Here is a 17,627-nt window from a genome sequence, read left to right on the forward strand (position 1 = left end):
GTATTAATAAGGTGTGTTTTTGCATGGTTGCTGCTCCATTTGCAGCCTTCCCACCAAGGCCAAGCCTACCACTGCTCCCAATTAAATGGTTAGCAAGCACCCAGCTAACAGCTTTGTGGCTAAGCCTCCTGCTTTCTAGAGTATTTATTATCTTCAAGGAATCTTGTTTTTGTTGTTGTTGTTGTTTTTGTTTTGGTGTATTCTATACAATCAGGATTAAAAACTTAGTAAGAAGATACAACTGCACTTATCTGTACTTCTAAAAGTTGGGCATCTAAGCCTGAGCTCGTCATTTTAGGCTTTCATTGTAGTCAGTGAAAGAAGAGAAAGGCTCTCTGGAGAGCAATCTCAGCACAGCTTAGCATCAAAAGTTAGAGGAGGTGACTCCTGCCCAACCAATGATGTTCTTTAACAAGGGATGGTGCACAGAGGGCTATGTAAAAAGAAGTATTCACACTCCTGTGTGAGGAAATCGGTGTGCCCAGTCCACCCTGTGTCCCAACTTCAAGGTGTCGTGCCAGGTGGACCGGTCCTGTCTTTGCTACTCTGTGAAAGACTTGGCATTATAGAATCTTAGAATCATTAGGGCTGGAAAAAACCTCTAAGATCACCAAGTCTAATCACCAGCCGATCCCCACCATGCCCACTCACAGGATCATTCAAGTTGGAAAAGATCTGCAAGATCATCCAGTCCAGTGGTTGACCCAACCCACCATTCCTGCTGAGCCAGGTCCCTCAGTGTCACATCTCCATGGCTCTTGAACACCTCCAGCAATGGTGACCCCCACTACCTTCCTGGGCAGTCTGTGCCAATGCCCGACCACTCTTTCTGAGAATAAATTTCCCTAAGACTCAGAGAATCCTAAGGGAGTGGCTACAAAAGGAGCAGATAATGCAAAACTCAGTTTTAATTTGCTGTCCAACAGAAAATTGCCCTACCAACTTTCCTTCACGGAGTGGGAGAATCTCTCAAGGGTGATTAATGGAAGGAAGGAAGACAAGCTGAGAAAAAGAAGAATCCTTGCAAAACTCAGCCCACGGTATCCTCAAGGCTGGGAAGGCAAGCAAAACAATTTTAAAACAGCAAAATTCCATAGGATTTCACAAATGTTCAGTGTTATGCATTGTTTTGCATATTTAAACTTATGAATTGCTGCCAGGTGAGGCGAACCTCACATAAACCCCAAATTATTTATCTGCCTCAACCAAGCCCTGCTCCTGAGATGTGTATAAATGTGATGTTCGGGGGTGGCAGAGCAGAGGGACCCTTTTGGAGCCGCCTGCTCCACTCTCTTCCAGCAGCCCCGTGTCCTTTGTCCTCTCTTGGGTCACATCAGCCAGCATGAGCCAGCAGCTTGCAGCTGGAAGGGCTCTTCATGGAAGGAAGTTCTCAGCATCTTCTGCTGGTGGTGGCATGAGCTGCTGCCGGAGCAGTGCCTTCCCCTCCACTGCTCCATTTGGAAGAGGTTATGGAACCTGGAGCAGCCGAAGCCTGCAAAATGTGGATGGGTGTAAATGGATTTCTTCTGGTGTTCGTGCCAATGGTGAAGATGGGAGGCATGGGAGAATGCTGGGCTTCCGTGGCTGTGGAAGGGAAGGCATTCGTGCAGTGCGTGTCAATGAGAACCTGCTGCGGCCGCTTGATGTGAAGATCGACCCCGAAATCCAGCGCATCCGAAGGCAGGAGAGAGAGCAAATGAGGAGCCTAAATAACCAGTTTGCCTGTTTGATTGACAAGGTGAGCGATGGGGCAAGATTAAAGGAGTGATGAGGTTGAAGTATAGAGAAAAGCTATTCGTGCTTGGGCCTTTCATTCCTTTCCTTCTCCTGTCCCATGCTTTGTATCACATGCTGTTTTAACATATATTACTCCACTGACATGAACTGTAAGTGCAGATCTAGCTGATAATGTAATTTTAATCTGATTACTAGTATGCTTTTGACGAGCTGCCATTAATGGCAGAAGGGAGATGTTCCTCTAAGGGATCTGCCTGAACTCCTGCACTGCTGCCCTCTCTCGTGCAGGTAGCCCTTGTAAAGCTGCATTGCCTCCTACCCACAAGTGATGGTTTCCTTTATCAGCCTGCCGATCTGCTTAAAGAGCCCACGGTTCCTGTAGCAGCCACAAAGGCTGTGGGGCTTCCTTGGAGAATGGCAGAGCAGCACACCCAGCTTGCTTTAGCATTCTTGGGTGGCAAAGGCTCCAACACTCCCCTTTTGTCCTCTTGTTGCCTTCAAACCATAGTTTGTCCCTGGAGCATAAACTCAGAAGAGAATGTGTGTTCCCTCACATTCATCTTGTCCCCATATGATACGTCTTCACATGTGCTTTGCATTCCGAACTCAGGTGCAGCATCTGGAGCAGCAGAACAGGCTGCTGGCCACCAAATGGGCCCTCCTCCAAAAGCACCTCCTGCCATCCCAGAAGAACTTCAAGCACGTCTTCAACACTTTCATCTGCAGCCTGCAGAGGAGGTTGGACTCACTGCTGCACGAGCAGGAGCAGATGGAGCTGGAGCTGAACAACACTGAGAAGCTCATTGAAGAACTCAAATGCAAGTGAGTTCCCAGGGCAGAGAGCTCAAACAGCTTCTCCAGCTGGACTTCTTTTTGTCAGTACCAACAAACTTCTGTCTGATAAAGACTGAGATCCCAAAGCGCCCCAAACTCCCCCAGTACACAGACAAGGCTGCAGCCTCAGGGTGACCCAGCAATTGGTCCCATCTCTTCCCCTACAGATACGAGCAGGAGATGAACAGATGCACAGCTGCTGAGAATGAGCTTGTGCTGCTGAAGAAGGTAAGGAATTTGGGTGGAGAGAAAGGATGGGTTGAGGTATCCAAGGAGTTTCCTCAGACCTGGTGCTTGCAAGACATGGGTCAGTTTTGAGAACGCTGAAAGTCATTGGACAAGTGTGGATTCAGAAAAAATTCCACATTACATCACCTAAACAAAATCTCTTAGGCTAAAAACATGATGAAGTTACCCTCAATGCTGGAACTCTTTTAGGATGTGGACTGTGTCTACCTCACCAAAGCAGAGCTGGAAGCGAAGCTGGAAACCCTCAAGCAGCAGATAGATCTCCTGAAGCGTGTGTCTGCTCAGGTATGGATGCTCCTCTCCCATTCTTGCAGATGTTCCTATAACCTCTCCTTGTCTTCCCTGATGTAGGCCCGATTAAACCAACCCAGCAGGCTCCGTTTGAGAGGCAATGGGAACAAGGAAGCCTTTGAGATCTTAAAAGAATTCCTTCTAGCTGCATGCATGACCATATCAAGTCACAGCTCATGGGCTATGGCTCCAGACAAACTCTCAGTGATGGTGACTCTTCCACTGGAATGTGAGATAAGAAATGCTGACAGCTTCTTCTTATGGCTCCTAGGGAACTGCTGAGCTGGAGAAAAGTCTTTGTGACACCTCTGTTGTGGTGAAAATGGACAACAGTCAAAGCCTGGGCACAGAGGGCATCCTCAGGGGCATTGAGGTCTGGTATGAAGATGCAACACAGAAAAGCAAGGCAGAACTGGAAGCACTGTACAGAGCTAGGGTAAGTTCTAACAACCGGGAACACATCGTTAGCTCTGTAGGTGCCAAATGTAGTAGCTCAGAGGCAATGACTTCATTCACTGTGTCTTGAGTATGTGACTTCCAGACTTAGCTTTCCGTTCTGCTAAACCTGATGGAATCTCCAAGTCAGGAGATCATCCCCAAAATGCACACAGTGCAATAGGACAGCACTGAGCCATGCAAGGAATGGGGAGGTGGTGGGTGAGTTGAGCTCTGACGGCCGCAGGAGGAATGCTCTGTTTGCTGCTGACAGCCTCAGGAGCTGCTATGCACGAGAACTTTCCTCAAGTTTGGAAACAGAGGAAAGGCTCCTATGTTGCAAACAACACCAGTGCTTTCTGCCAGCTCTGTCTTTTCTGTCAGTACCAAGAGCTCGAGGAGGCAAAGAGGAAGCAATGCAGTGAACTGAAGTCCCACCAGCAAGAGATTGAGGAGCTGAGTTTTGTGATGCAGAGATGGCAGTGCGACCTTGAGAACGTGAAGAACCAGGTACAGTGGGCTGCATTTACCCTTGAAAATGTACCTTCTTTTATCCTAAGTGTGGGATCCCAAGTCTTGTTTTTTGCATCTCTTGCGCTTCTTCTGTCTTCATCTAAGAGCATGGTCTCATTGCTATAAAGAACTTACCATTGTCAAGCAGGGAAGAAGGGTTATCTGCTGGCCTATTCTCTGTTGGATTGATTATTGCAAAAAAATAATTGCGCCATATTATACGTTTGGAATTGCTGCAGCACTCAAACAATTGCTTCAGTGAGAATTCCAGAGGGAGACAGTGCTTCTGACACAGGTTCAAAGCATCCAATAGGTTGGGTAGAATTATGAATCATCAGTAGTTAGGCACCCGTAGCAATTTTCAGACCATTTGATTCATTAAATATTTTATAACGGGAAGTAATGGGAAACCTTAATTATTAGTTCCAATTAGAACAAAGTGTTAGTATCCTCGAAGCAAAGTTTAGCAGAGTAAGGAGACATGCTCAGCCTTTCTTTAGTATTTCAGAATTGATACTTGATTTTGGAAATGTTTGGCTTTCGGAAAAACAACAACAATAATTCCCAATTTGGGATTCCTGAAAGAGGAGAGAATTTAGGTTTTGCAGATGATTATGGAAAATAAGGATTCATTTATTGCCCACACAGGTGTCAACTCTGCAGACATCAGTTAGTGACACTGAGCAGCGCGGGGACCGTGCCCTGAAGGATGCGCAGGAGAAGCACAATGAGCTGCAGAATGCCCTCCAGAAGGCCAAGGATGAGCTGGCTTGCATGCTGCGGGATTACCAGGAGCTGCTGAATGTCAAGCTGGCCCTGGACATTGAGATCGCCACCTATAAGACTTTGTTGGAGGGTGAAGAGAGCAGGTGGGTTCCTCTATCATGTGTGAGCAGTCCTCAGCCCCTGGGGCTCTTAGCAGAGACAAGAAAGTTGGAAAACACTAGAGATGCTAGTTATGTGATGGATAATTTTCTGATAATGTTTGATGAGAGGCTAAGGAAACTGGCATTGTTCAGTTTGGAAAAGAGGAGGCTCAGGGGAGACTTTATTGCTCCCTTCAACTCCCTGAAAGGAGGTTGTGGCGGGGTGGGGGTTGCTCCCTTCTCCCAAGCAGCAGTGGTAGGATGAGAGATAGGCCTCAAGTTGCACCAGGGGAGAGTCAGGTTGGCTGTTAGGGACAATTTCTCCTCTGAAAGAGTGGTTATGCAGCAGCACAGGCTGCTCAGGGAGGTCGTGTGGTCACTGTACCTGGAGTGGTTCAAGAACCATGGAGATGTAGCACTGAGGGACGTGGTCAGTGGGCATGGTGGGGGTGGGGATGGGTTGGGGGTGGACTGGATGGTCTTAGAGGTCTTTTCCAACCTTTAATGATTCCATGACTTTCTTGCCCTTCAGGTTACGCACTGGGTACCCTGTGAGAATGTGTAAGTAGGCTCCAGGTTTTCCATTTTCCTTACAACACTACAAAAGCCAGGGGGTGATTTGCACGGACATAGAGCAGGATTTGAATTATTCACATGGAAATAATTCCCACTCAGTGGTTCAGTTTGTGTTTCCCCGTAGCAGTGATCACAACACCTTGCAACACCTCCTCTGGCTGCAGCACCAGCCTGGGACATGGACCTCATACAGCGAGTAGAAGACGTGGGTCCTCCCCTAGTGACAGCAGAGCATCCCAACCTGGGGATGATGCTGTCTATCACAGAGGGTCCACCAGCTCTGCAGGCAAGAAATGTCTCCCCAGTGCTCCCAGATGTAGCTGCTTCCCAAGGGGCCACCAACGGAGCTGTGGAGGTGGGGCCCATGCTTGCCAAAGCTCAGCCCATGTGAGCACTGCTGAGCTCTGCTGTGGGACTGCAGGGAGCTCAGAGAGCTCAGCTCAGCCATCAGCACCGTGCTGGATAGGAGCAAGGAGCTCAGCTGGGACGCCGTGCTGCAGGAACACCACCCGTGTCTGAGCTCCAGATCTGAGAGATGCAAGATCCAAAGTAGAAAATGAAAGCTCTGCTCCACCTCAGCTCCGCCTTGCGTGAGGGGAACAGACATCAGGAAATCACATCAGAGCAGCTCCACCAGGATCGCATCAAAAAAGGGATGCTTAGAACATGCTGCTTCTCTAAAAGCACTTATAATCACTCAATCTCAGCTTCCTACCAGCCTTTTCTTTTTTCCCAATTAAAGCTTCGCTTTCTATGAAACAAGTTATGACATTTAATGCAAAAGCCTTTCCCTAGAGTGCTTCAGCAAGAGAGGAGGGGCCAGACTCCTGTGTGTATTTTGTGCACTGTCTTGGAGCATCTTTGTCATCCCCACGCAGGCAGGAAAGTCATAAAAGAAATCTCAATTAAAAGGAAAAAAAAAAAAAAAAAAAAGGCATTTCACCTTCTGTAGCCAGCAAAAACTAATTATATTTCTTGTATTTCTGTTAGCTTCCTTCTTTATGTCCTGACAGGCAGTCTGCACTTTGGGTGCATACATTTCTGCATCCTAGCTTGTGTCTTGATGACTCGAGCTCTGCAATTTTTGCTCTTGTTCCAATAAAGTGCATGGAGAATGAATGTGTTGCCACTTCATTTGTTGTGTTAAACAAAGACACAGAAATTCCTTCATTGGAAGAGGCAGATCTGCTGTTGAGAAGCTTCAACAGCTAACTGGACTGCACAGAGACTGTCATGCAGATCCAAATTTTGCTAATTGTAAACTATTGAAGCCTTTTAAAGCCAACTTTTTTTTTATGCCAATTTGCACCAAATTTGGCTTCTACGAAATTCCGTTCAATTAGAGTTTTAAGATTCATGGAGAAATCATCTCAGCTGCTTTGCATTTTTATAGCACATACGCTACCAAGGAGTGATGATAAAACACATTTTATCACTGCTCAAATCTTTTGCAACGAGGACATTATTGGAGAAATACCAGGAATGTGCTCGGTTGATGTTTTCAGCATCATTTTGGAAATCCAGTGATGGCCAGTTTTAAATGGGTTTTAAAACAGATCAGGGGATGACATTTTGTTGTGCTCCTGAACAGACTGAAAAGAAGCCAACAAATTAATGTGTTAAACCAACTACAGACTGAATTGTTCTGTGATTAAAGCAATGAAAGCGAGCTGGCAGAGCAAAGAAATGAACCATACAGGCACAAGTTGGACAGAGAGGTGTTTTACAAAATCCAGAGGGAGGTCCTTTTCTATCTGAAGCAATTGTTGGGATTTGGAAGACCCTTCTCTCTCTCTTCCATTCCTCTTTTCCAATCAAATACAAGCAGAAAATCAGGACCACAGAACAGTCACAATCGTTAGTGAATAAAACCATGGGAAAGATTTGGCAAGAAAGGAAAAATTGAGCACCATAAGCATGCATTAAGAGGGTGCCATTATGAGACATTAAGTGTCTCATAATGGTTATAGTGTTCTCACTGGAAACAGATGACTCTGTCACAAGAGAAGTCAGGGAGATGAGGTAGAATTAATATTCTCCAAACTCTCTCCCCCAGCCATGCTTCATGAACCAGCACTCATCAGAAATTCAGCAGAAATAGAACACAAAGCTCTGCAAACCCAGCCAAACAAGGGCTGGGGCACTGGTGCCTTCACATTACAAAGGGAAGAACCTATCCCCTGGTTACGCTTCCCAGGAGGACCTGACCCATCTTCCACAGGCAATTCCTTTCTCCTGTAGTGCTCATGGAACCTCATCTCCCCAAGAAAACAGCTTTGAGGGAAGAGCTCTACATTTATAGGGATGTTGCTGTTGCCCAGTGACAGTTGCAATGTTTTCTTTTCTCATCCAACAGGCAGTTGGATGCTATCTCATTTGAGGGCCTGGATTCCCATACACCACACCTTTATTTCTGCTGTGCAGGGGGAAGGCATCAGCGTGAAAAAGATCAAAACAACCCTTTGCTTTGTCACAAGCCTTGGCTTTATAGGTGCTAATCACAGCACGGAGATAGGGCATATGCATCCATGGGGAACGGAGCAAATCTAGAAGAGCGTGTGATGTTGTGTGCTCTCATTAAGACTTCAAAGGTGATGAAGAAATGTGGCACCCAAAGGGTGGGACTCATCTCGCCCAGCTGTGGCCATCCAGCAGCTGGGCGCCGGGGCTCTTGTCTGGTTGTCTAGACTGCCTCTGGTCGTCAGTTAAGGAGCAGGCAAGTGCCTCCAGAGGCTGATTCCTCCCACCTGTCTTCGCTGCCTATTTCAGGTAGTGATGAGTCACCGTCTGGAGATGTCTATCTCCCTCCATCAGCCGTAGAGGGAGTCTCAAAGAGGAAATTAGAATACATGGCGAGTTTGATGGCTGAAGCTGGGAGGGAGGTGAATCCAGGCCCAGTGTTTGATGCGTTTTTTGAGGAACGTCCTTTGAAAATCCCAGCCTTGACTTCTAAACATAGAGCAGATGTAGGGTGTGAGAGGAAAAAGAACATTACCACACAGAATTCTCTTGGCTTTAGGACACATGAGAACAGGGATGCACCAATCAAATCAAGTCTTGAACATCTCATGAATGTCACAGACAAGAGATTACATAGTCCTTGGAATTGTGTGTGTGTGTGTGTAAAAATGCATACTGTGACCCAATCTTATGTCTATCAAATGCTGCTAGCACAGGTAGGTTATTGCCATTGTCTTGTCTGAATGCAATGAGTTCTTTATGGCTGTCTGTAATTACAGAGATGGAGCACAGCTCTTTGAGACTATCGCATAAAATGTATTTTAAGAACTAGTTCAGATTCACTTCCAGAGGCAACAAACAAATTAGTGAACTTCACATGTTCTCATAATGAATTCCATTCTCAGCAGCACATACAGGAGAACGCTGACAAAGGGAGAGATTGCAAGTCATTAAAATGATTCATTCAACCCATCAAAATATTTTCCTTCTTTCCTTCCTTTGTCCTTCTTTTCTATAAGATGAAAGTAGGATGGATCCCTCTTTTTTTTTTTTTTTTCTGTCAAAAAATGTCCTTTTTTTTTTTTGCTTCAAAGTGCTCTCCCATCTCCCGTGTTTGTACTCACAACAAATTGGTGATTCCTGAGACCTGGTGTCCCAACAGAAGAAACACTCAGTGTCCTTCGGAAAGACCTGAATGACATTGAGTGAACCTTCCACATAGCTGCCTGATAACTAAGATCATGAGCAGGAGGTTGGCCAAGAGAAGTATCACCCAACACTGGACAACCCATGCCCAAATCTCACACCTCTCACGGAGCTCTGGTGAGACATTTTGGAAGTGGGGCCAATTCAGTGCAGTTAGTTGGCAGACGCTTAATTACAGTCTATGATGCGTTCCAGGCGTCTCCCACACAGCCTGCACGTATGATGGGGTGCAGGAAGGAGCACACAGCTCTCAGTCCGACTTCTGATTTGGGATGCAGTCTTCCTGTGTAGAGCTCAGATTAGCTCCAGCTGAGTGAAGGAGCTGGAACAATTGCCTTTTGTACTGCTCTTTGGATTCAAATATGCATTTTGCTTTTGATAAACCTTTGTTCAGAACTCAAAGGATCTGAGAAGTTGCAAGCTTTAGCTTGAAGCCTCTAATATTTGCCAGCAGAATGTTTTAACTGATATTGCCAGTTGTGCTGGCAACACAATGTGAACTGTGAGCCTAAGATATTATAAACAAAAAAGTCATGCTATAAATATGTCGAATTATTCCACCTGTATAGGGCAAGAGTATCAGTTTACGCAACTAATTTATACCACCAGCCCCTCAGACTCATGCAAGTTGCAATTACACATTCAATTAATAGCCTGGTGAATCTCGGTGCTGCAGTCACGTCCTATGTTTCGCTAAGCTTCAAGGTGTACGTCCCTTTCAGAGAGCTTGACATAAGAAGGTTTAATGTTATAAGGAGGTTTAGTCTTCATTTTGTGACTTGCAAAGAAAATGTCTTCAGCGGGACTAAAGAGGATGTAGGAACATACTACTGGCTGTCTCCAGATACCATCATTGGTATAGAGAGAGCATGGAGATTTCTCCAAGCGTAGTTCCCCTTTCGAAGGGCTGAAGGCAATTGGTTGAGTGTGTGGTAATGTGTCTTTCTATCCCGAAATCTTTACTCTCAAAGAGCTGAAAAAGCCCTATTGTTTTGACTTTGCAATTGTCATTTAGAAAGGCCCAGGGAGGGTTGGCTCAGCCTCACCTCCTTGGGCTGGTGATTAGGAACGAGAGATTTGTCTTGCCATCATGAGTAAAAGCCGTCCCAGGTGTTCAGTTGAATCTACTCATTAAGACTTCCTCTGTTGATGAAAAAGACCAATGCCTGTGGGTGTGAATCACCTCAGCTCCCCGGACACTGAGCCGGGGGCTGTTGTCTCTCCCTAATGTATCTCCATTGGGTCAAGGACGTGCCTGGCAATGTCACCCAACCTTCAGCAGTCACTTCTTGAATACTCAGCAGGCTGGAAGGTGCAGCTCTTCCCTTTTTGTTAGCTGTAGAGACCGCCAGACGATGAAAAAAAAGGTCTCGTGTTCAGATGGGTAGAGGCTCCAAAACAGCAATAGATGAAGATTTAACAATGTCAAATGGACCCCACGTTAAGAATTTGCAACGTCGTTCGAGTGAGAACATCACTGAAATGCCACAGAATGCAAATCCAGTGGGCGGACTGGAAGATGCCTCAGTTCCTGGGGGAACCTGCTCTGTTTTGGTGGGGTTTCATGGTGGTAGGAGAAGGTCAGTGAAATGCTGCAAGAGAATGCTTTTGCCGGGCACTTTGAGTCCTCGCATATGAATACAGACCCATAACTCAGTAAATTTACCTGTGGTGCAGGCAGGGAAACAACACATACATCACAACATGACTGCCAGTGTTTTTCCATGGTTGATTTTGGTAACTTTTCCGTGTCCAAAACAAACCTGGTGAGAGAAAAAAGGAGAGATTGTGAAATTAACCTCACAAAGTGCAAGCCTGCAAAATATGCCATCATTCACAGAAACCCATGAGACACAAAACCCCAAACGACACACAGCAAACAAATCACAAAGAGTTTCTTCAGAAAAAACGTTCACTAAACTATAATTAGCCTAAGTTAGGGGAGCGCTTCAAACCGTAATATATTCTAAGCCAACTTGCAAACAGAGCACTTTTAGATTCCTTTTTATTTCCTCAGTAGTTGGTATTTGCTAGGCTGCTTTGCATTTTGAGAAGCATTTATTGCTGCCAGGCAAACCAAACCCTTAAGCGCTTTAAATTAACGTCCTGATCCTATCAAGGCCAGCTTCCCAAACGTATATAAGGAGTGGCATCGCGGTGTCACCCCAGCGGGATCTCTGTTCCTCTCCTGCAGAAGAGCTTCCCCTCAACTCCCGTGATCCGCCCTCACCCACGATGAGCAGACAGGCACCGACGGTGAGGTCCATGCTGGGACGGCGAGGCTTCAGCTCAGCGTCGGAGATCTGTGGTCGGAGCTATGCTGCTGCATGCCAGCCTGCCCGGTGCGCGGCCGGAGCCTACAGCAGCCGCAGCGTCTGCAACCTGGGTGGGAGCAGAAGAATTTCCTATGTGAATGGGGTCTGTGGCAATGGCTGTTTTGGAGATTTCGGCTTCGGAGGGGTTGTTGGCTACGGTAACGCCGGAGGAAGGGTCGGCCTTTGCAGTCCCAGGGGATTCAGCATCGTGAGGGGGTACCCCGATCGCAAGGGAGAAGGTATCCAGGGCATCTGCATCGATGAGAGGCTCCTGAAGCCCCTCTGTGTTGGGGTTGACCCACTGGAACATGAAATACGCTGTCAGGAGAAGGAACAGATCAAGACACTCAACACACAGTTTGCCTGCTTCATCGACAAGGTGAGTGCAAACTGCTCCTTGCTTGCAGCTGGTGGTGGAAAAAGTAATAATAAACTCTCCCCAGACCTCCAGTGCTGCTCAGGCCATCCTGCTGAGCTGGGTACATGCAAGGGTCCACATTCTTCAGAATGAGGTCTTCAGTGTAGGAGATTGTCTCAGTGTGGGCGTATAGGATTTGATGGGGACTGTTCTGGCCGTGGCAGCACTGGATCTTCTTGCTGTTGTCTCCTGCCTGGATGGCCCCAGATCAAAGCTGAATTCTTGTTTCAGCCTTTTTTCTAGCCCAGCCAGAATCACAAAATCAAAAGAACCATAGAATGATAGAATCATAGAATCATGAAATTATAGAATTACAGAATCATAGAATCATGGGACCATAGAATTATAGAAATACAGAATCATATAATACAGAATGATAGAATCATAGAGTCACTGAATCATAAGAATCATGGAACCGTGGAATCACAGAATCGTGGAATCGTGGAATTTTGGAATCATAAAATCACAGAATTATGGAATTATGGAATTATTGAATGATGGGATCATAGAGTCATGGAATCATGAAATCACAGAATCATAGCAATACAAAATCAGGGAATCAGAGAACAGCTAAGGTTGGAATGGTCATTATTGGTCATCCAGGTCCAACAGCTCCAGTTCAGATGGGCTCATCTTTCTGTCCTGCATTAGAGTCCTTTTTCCCTTTGCCATTAAATGTAGTGACTGTTCCAAAAACATTCCTGAAGACAGAGAAAGTTGTTCCTGATTCAAGTATTTAAATGTTAGGTGTCTAATTCTGAGCTGTTACATTAGGATCCCTTTGTAGAGAAAAGAGACAAGCAGGTCCCTCCAGTTGGGCGCTCCATTGGAGTCCATCAGAGCTTCTGGAAGAGCTCATTTGCAACCACTGGGGAGAAGTGGAGTTAGCACAGGCCTGTATGTATTTAAGATTTCTAAATACCAGCAGATAATTTCACATTCCTCATGGCATATCACCCCTCACTTTCCTAAAATCCCGTTCTTATGCCTGCAGGACTCTCGCTGCTTTCAAAGTGAGAGCAGACAGTTAAATCAGGTGCAGAATTATTGCATCCACCTTTCTTTGAAGAATCACTCCTTTTCGGCCTGCAGGTCCGGTTCCTGGAGCAGCAGAATAAGGTGCTGGAGACCAAGTGGGGCCTCTTGCAGCAGTATGTCCTGCCAAAGAAAGGGAAGAACCTGGAGCTCTACTTTGAGAACTACATCTGTGACTTGCGGAAGCGCCTGGACTGCTTGCTGTGCGAGAAGCAGAAGCTGGGCAATGAGGAGTGTGCCACAAGCCAGCTGGTGGAGGAGTTCAAGTGCAAGTAAGGGCTTTTGGGTCTCTTTTGAGACTTCTCTTTAGTTTATCTCAGACACATGATGTGTCCCCTTTGGGGATGTCCCATTTTTCTGTCTCATTTGCAGACTCTTTTGCATTGTTAATGCTGGTATTGGTGAAGAAGCTTGTGATCTTTGGATGGGCTAATGTTGGCTTGCATGCAGTGCCCTCAGTGCCTGATGGCAGTCTGAGCAAGGGGAGGCTGCTCTTTGTCGTGGTGGTTGTGTGTTTGGTGGTGTTGCTCTGCTCAGCCCTTTTCTTCTCTTTTCCCAACAGATACGAGGAGGAAATCAACAGGCGTACGACTGTAGAGAATGAGTTTGTGGCACTCAAAAAGGTGAGAAGCTCAAAGTAAATGGGTTGTTAGACCTTTCATGGGTTTATCTGGTGTGAAAAGTGGCTGCAATAGAGCATGGTGAGCAAACACTTAGCAGAAGTATTACAGTGAGCAGAAAGAGGACGCCTGTGAAGAAACACAGCCAGAAAAAGAGGCAAATGGGAGGAGAAAGTGAAAATACTCACAGCTCACATGATCAGTGCTGCAGCAATAGCTTTGTTGGACCAAACACAGCCTTAGATTGCGTGTTTCGTGGTGCATTCATGGAATGAGGACAGAGTGTGGGGCCACAAAATGGTGTATGAGACACAGGTTATTTCCTGACAGTCTCTTCATATCCTTTATATTTGCACATCAGAAAAGGAGAAATCATTTGAACAATATTAAAAAATCATTCTAAAGTCCTCATTAGTCTATTCTGAGTTTGTAGCTAAGTCCAAATAAATAAACTAATCCCTGTCAGTCATGTTGGAGTGGCTTTGTTTTCCTTGAGGAGACAGTGGGACACCTGACTCATCCCTTTACACCTTTCTGCTCCTGGAACTCTGTTGGAACATGTCTCTGCTCCTCTGGGGCCGCCTCTACCTTCCCTATGCTTCAGAGCACATCTCCTCTCTTTCAGGATGCAGACTGCATCTTTTTGAACAAGGAAGAGCTGGAGGTGAAGGTGGACCTGCTTAGAAGGCAGCTGGAGCTGCTCAAGTGTGTGTTTGAAGAGGTGAGTTCCTCAACTCTGTCCCAGCACTGGGTGCTGCCTCATCCTTGGGTGCTCCAGGACCCAATCCCTCTTGGACCTGTCTCATCCCAAGCCCTGAACACTTGAAAGCATGGAACTATAAGGCTGATGTATTTGGTTGATATTAGCATGATTATGTTGGGAATTGGGTGGTTCCCCCTCTCTTAATGCATCTCTGGGTATGAATTGGCAGTGTCCTAACTCTACCCCTGAGAACAGAGGTGAACCTGTCTCGTTACTCCAGATTGCAGTTGTCTGATTAGAGCTCCCAGCTTAATCCTGTCATTAACATCAGCAAAGCAGCTGAAGATGACAGGATACCAAGGGTTAAGTCACTTGCATACCTTGCCCTTGATGTGGACAGAATTGCTGCAGGTCAGCAGTTGGCACGCGGCAACTCATCCAGCAGGGAGGATTTTCTGCTGAGCCAACCTGAGGGAGAGCTCTTGACTTGCACCCATCATCCGAGCAGAGTGGCTCTTTGTTCCAGCCCTCCCTTTGCTACAAAGCCTGAGAATTCCTTGCAGCTGACCAAGCCATTCCCCAATGTTCAGGAGCGGGCTCAGGTCGATCGCCAGCTGTGCGACACTTCGGTCATTGTGAAGATGGACAACAACCGGGACCTGGACATGGAGAGCATCATCAAGAATGTTGAGTGCTGGTACCAAGAAATTGCTCAGAAGAGCAAAGAAGAAGTGGATGCCTTCTACCAAACCAGGGTGAGTAGGAAGCAACCTATTCCAGCTCATGGGTTGCAGATCAGATGTGGCAACTGTCTTGTTTCTGCCTTCCAGTTTCAGGAGCTTCAAGATAAAAGGGGCAAATACTGCGACGATCTGCAGAGCAACAAGTGTGAGATTTCAGAGCTGACCCGGATGATACAGAAATTGCAGTGTGAACTGGAGAATGTGAAGAAGCAGGTAGGTGGGACCCAGAGGCCACGTGTGTCTGGAGGACAGCTCAGGCATGGGGGAAGGTGATGCATTGGCCTTCAGGAGATGTATGACCCAAATCCAGCCTACCGTAGTGACCAGCAGTGAATTTAAACAGTGAGAAAGCTGAGAACCCAAATATTCCTTTCATTTTAAAAGTTGTTGCTTTAGTCATGCATTGTACAAAGTGGTAGAAAAGTGGATAGAGATAAGAAAGCACTCCAGGGAAGCTGGTATCTCTCCCTGTTTGCAATCAGAAGAGCTGCATGCAGAACACCCAAGCACTAGGAAACTGAAGACACCTGCACTGTTGTCCTCTCCTCTGACAGGTCTCCTGCCTGCAAACCTCCATCTGTGATGTTGAGCAGCGTGGGGACTGTGCCCTGAAGGATGCACGGGAGAAGCATGTTGAGCTGCAGAATGCCCTCCAGAAGGCGAAGGATGAGCTGGCTTGCATGCTGCGGGATTACCAGGAGCTGCTGAATGTCAAGCTGGCCCTGGACATTGAGATCGCCACCTATAAGACTTTGTTGGAGGGTGAAGAGAGCAGGTGGGTGGCAGAGGGTTTGTCTCTTTCTTCCTAACTATCAGAGCTAATGCCAGAATGAGTCCAGTTCTTAAGTGAACCCTGCAGGTCTGGGATCCTCCCAGGCTCACAGAAGCTGGGGATGGACAGATGGCTGACAGCCATCCCATTCACTTTCTGCCACCAACAACAGTTACTGTCCTAGGAATAGTCAGATGTGTTGCAATATGGGATTAAGAGACAAGAGGACTGGATATGTGGCTGCAAGTGATGAGTGACATCAAATTTCTAGAGATGCATGCCACTGGTTAATGGAATAACACACATTTCTCTTCCTTCTCCTAACAGGATATGTGTGGGGAACCCGGTGAGCGTGTGTAAGTAACCTGAAGTTTTACCTGGAGGGTTTTTCCTTGTAGGAAGGGCAGTTTATGGGGCAGCACTGCCTTTCCCAGCCCCCTATGCCTTTGGCTCCCTGCCTCATTTCAGACTAGGCCCACAGTGAGAAACATTTGTCCCAGAAATCCCAAATGGCCCTGAATTTCAAGAAAACCATCGATTTGATGTAGGAGGGAAAGTCAAATTCATACCCCTTTTCTACTTTTGGGGGCAACAGCATTCTGTCCTGGCCACCAGAACATGCATTATGCATGGGAGAGAACGTTGCACCAATCTGAAGAGCAGCATGGGAAGTGGGAGGACATGGAGGGGAGACACTGGGGCATGAGGAGGAGATGGGAGGAGTAGTTTTGGACCAACTCAGGGGGAATCAGGCTTAGTTGGTTCTGCCATTTGTGGAATGACATGCATGCAAGACTCCCCCAGCTCCAAGTAATGCATCCCATGGGCTGTCTTGCAGCGGTGGTCAGCAGTGGCTACAACCTCCCTGATGACTGCGGGATGTTGGCTGCCAACGCAGCAGCATATGGCTACGGCTCCTTGGGGAGACGGTCCGGACGTCACAGCTCTCAGAATGGAGGATTCAGCTCCCGCAGCGCCGGGATCCACCCCAAGAGGGTCATCAGCTCAGTGGCCAAGCCGTGTGTCCCAGAGGTGTTCTGCCAAGCCGGAGGAGTCAACTGTAAAGCCGGGGGGTTCAGCTCCCGTAGTGGGGGATACCCAGCCCGCACCGTCATCAGCACAGCCAGTGGGGGCTTGAATGCTAGGATGGGGGCTTGCCAACCTGGCGGTGTGGTCAGCTTCGGGAACCAAGGCTGTGTCATCCGGCAGCTGGCGGGCCCGCCGGTGGTGGTGGCCAACAGCCCTGAGGTTGTGGCGTGCAACAACGGTGTGGTGGGGAATTTCGGGGTGGTCAGAGACCCTTGTGTGGTCCCATAGGGACAGCAGCCCACAGAGGTGGCACAGCTAGGAGCAGCGGAGCGCGGCGTGTAGATGCGCAGTTCCTACCACTGAGATGAGGCAGAAGGGTTTTTCTGCCCTCAAACAGCAACATTTGTCCATTGTCAACCCAGTCCACTCCCAAAGTCGTTAACATTACACACATGCTCTGAAAACATTATGTTTTCAGAGTCCCTGCCTTACAGTCACATCTAGCAAGCTTCTCCAGCAGGTGCTCCATGTCATCTTACTTCTTTGAGTTTATACTGCTTAGTTGACTGCAGCTTTTAGGTTTTGTTTGTTCCATCGCATTGCCCCCCCGGCTTTCCCATAGCAAGCAGGTGCATTAGGGGTGTTCTTCCTTACAAGACACCTCTTTCTTACAGCACCTCCCAAAGCATTTCAGAAAAGAACATGATGATTTAACTTCCCCAGGAGGCGCTGCACGGAGCATGTTCCTCTTCTTACCCATAGAGAAACCCAAAGCTGAGAATTTGAGCTTAAATTTTAAGCAAGGCAACTTCAGCGTTCAAAGCA

At 47.1% G+C, this 17,627-nt stretch overlaps 2 protein-coding genes across 2 annotated transcripts; both read left to right on the forward strand.

Annotated features, from left to right (window-relative positions):
• The first annotated feature begins 1,231 nt into the window (after positions 1-1,231).
• Positions 1,232-6,020, forward strand: LOC109367489 (keratin, type II cytoskeletal 7-like). Its single transcript, XM_031553215.2, has 9 exons — positions 1,232-1,738; positions 2,348-2,559; positions 2,739-2,799; positions 3,010-3,105; positions 3,383-3,547; positions 3,931-4,056; positions 4,708-4,928; positions 5,458-5,486; positions 5,629-6,020. Exons 1-9 carry the CDS (start codon positions 1,343-1,345, stop codon positions 6,018-6,020), a joined length of 1,698 nt encoding a protein of 565 aa, XP_031409075.2. The 5' UTR covers positions 1,232-1,342.
• Positions 6,021-11,402: 5,382 nt separating this feature from the next.
• LOC100544391 (keratin, type II cytoskeletal 4-like) lies at positions 11,403-17,090 on the forward strand. Its single transcript, XM_010710539.3, has 9 exons — positions 11,403-11,861; positions 12,993-13,207; positions 13,498-13,558; positions 14,181-14,276; positions 14,849-15,013; positions 15,089-15,214; positions 15,556-15,776; positions 16,101-16,129; positions 16,612-17,090. Exons 1-9 carry the CDS (start codon positions 11,403-11,405, stop codon positions 17,088-17,090), a joined length of 1,851 nt encoding a protein of 616 aa, XP_010708841.1.
• Positions 17,091-17,627: the final 537 nt, after the last annotated feature.

Source organism: Meleagris gallopavo, chromosome 31 (genome assembly GCF_905368555.1).
Source record: "Meleagris gallopavo chromosome 31, MGAL_WU_HG_1.1, whole genome shotgun sequence".
Lineage (NCBI taxonomy): Eukaryota > Metazoa > Chordata > Aves > Galliformes > Phasianidae > Meleagris > Meleagris gallopavo.

What these genes read in the sequence shown, in the direction of transcription:
- LOC109367489 (XM_031553215.2), top strand. Translation starts at nt 1,343, where the DNA reads ATGAGCCAGCAGCTTGCAGCTGGAAGGGCTCTTCATGGAAGGAAGTTC. An exon ending in TTGCCTGTTTGATTGACAAG is followed by an intron (nt 1,739 to 2,347) that starts GTGAGCGATGGG and finishes TTCCGAACTCAG; the next exon opens with GTGCAGCATCTGGAGCAGCA. An exon ending in TGGGTACCCTGTGAGAATGT is followed by an intron (nt 5,487 to 5,628) that starts GTAAGTAGGCTC and finishes TCCCCGTAGCAG; the next exon opens with TGATCACAACACCTTGCAAC.
- LOC100544391 (XM_010710539.3), top strand. Translation starts at nt 11,403, where the DNA reads ATGAGCAGACAGGCACCGACGGTGAGGTCCATGCTGGGACGGCGAGGC. An exon ending in TTGCCTGCTTCATCGACAAG is followed by an intron (nt 11,862 to 12,992) that starts GTGAGTGCAAAC and finishes TTCGGCCTGCAG; the next exon opens with GTCCGGTTCCTGGAGCAGCA. An exon ending in GGGGAACCCGGTGAGCGTGT is followed by an intron (nt 16,130 to 16,611) that starts GTAAGTAACCTG and finishes GCTGTCTTGCAG; the next exon opens with CGGTGGTCAGCAGTGGCTAC.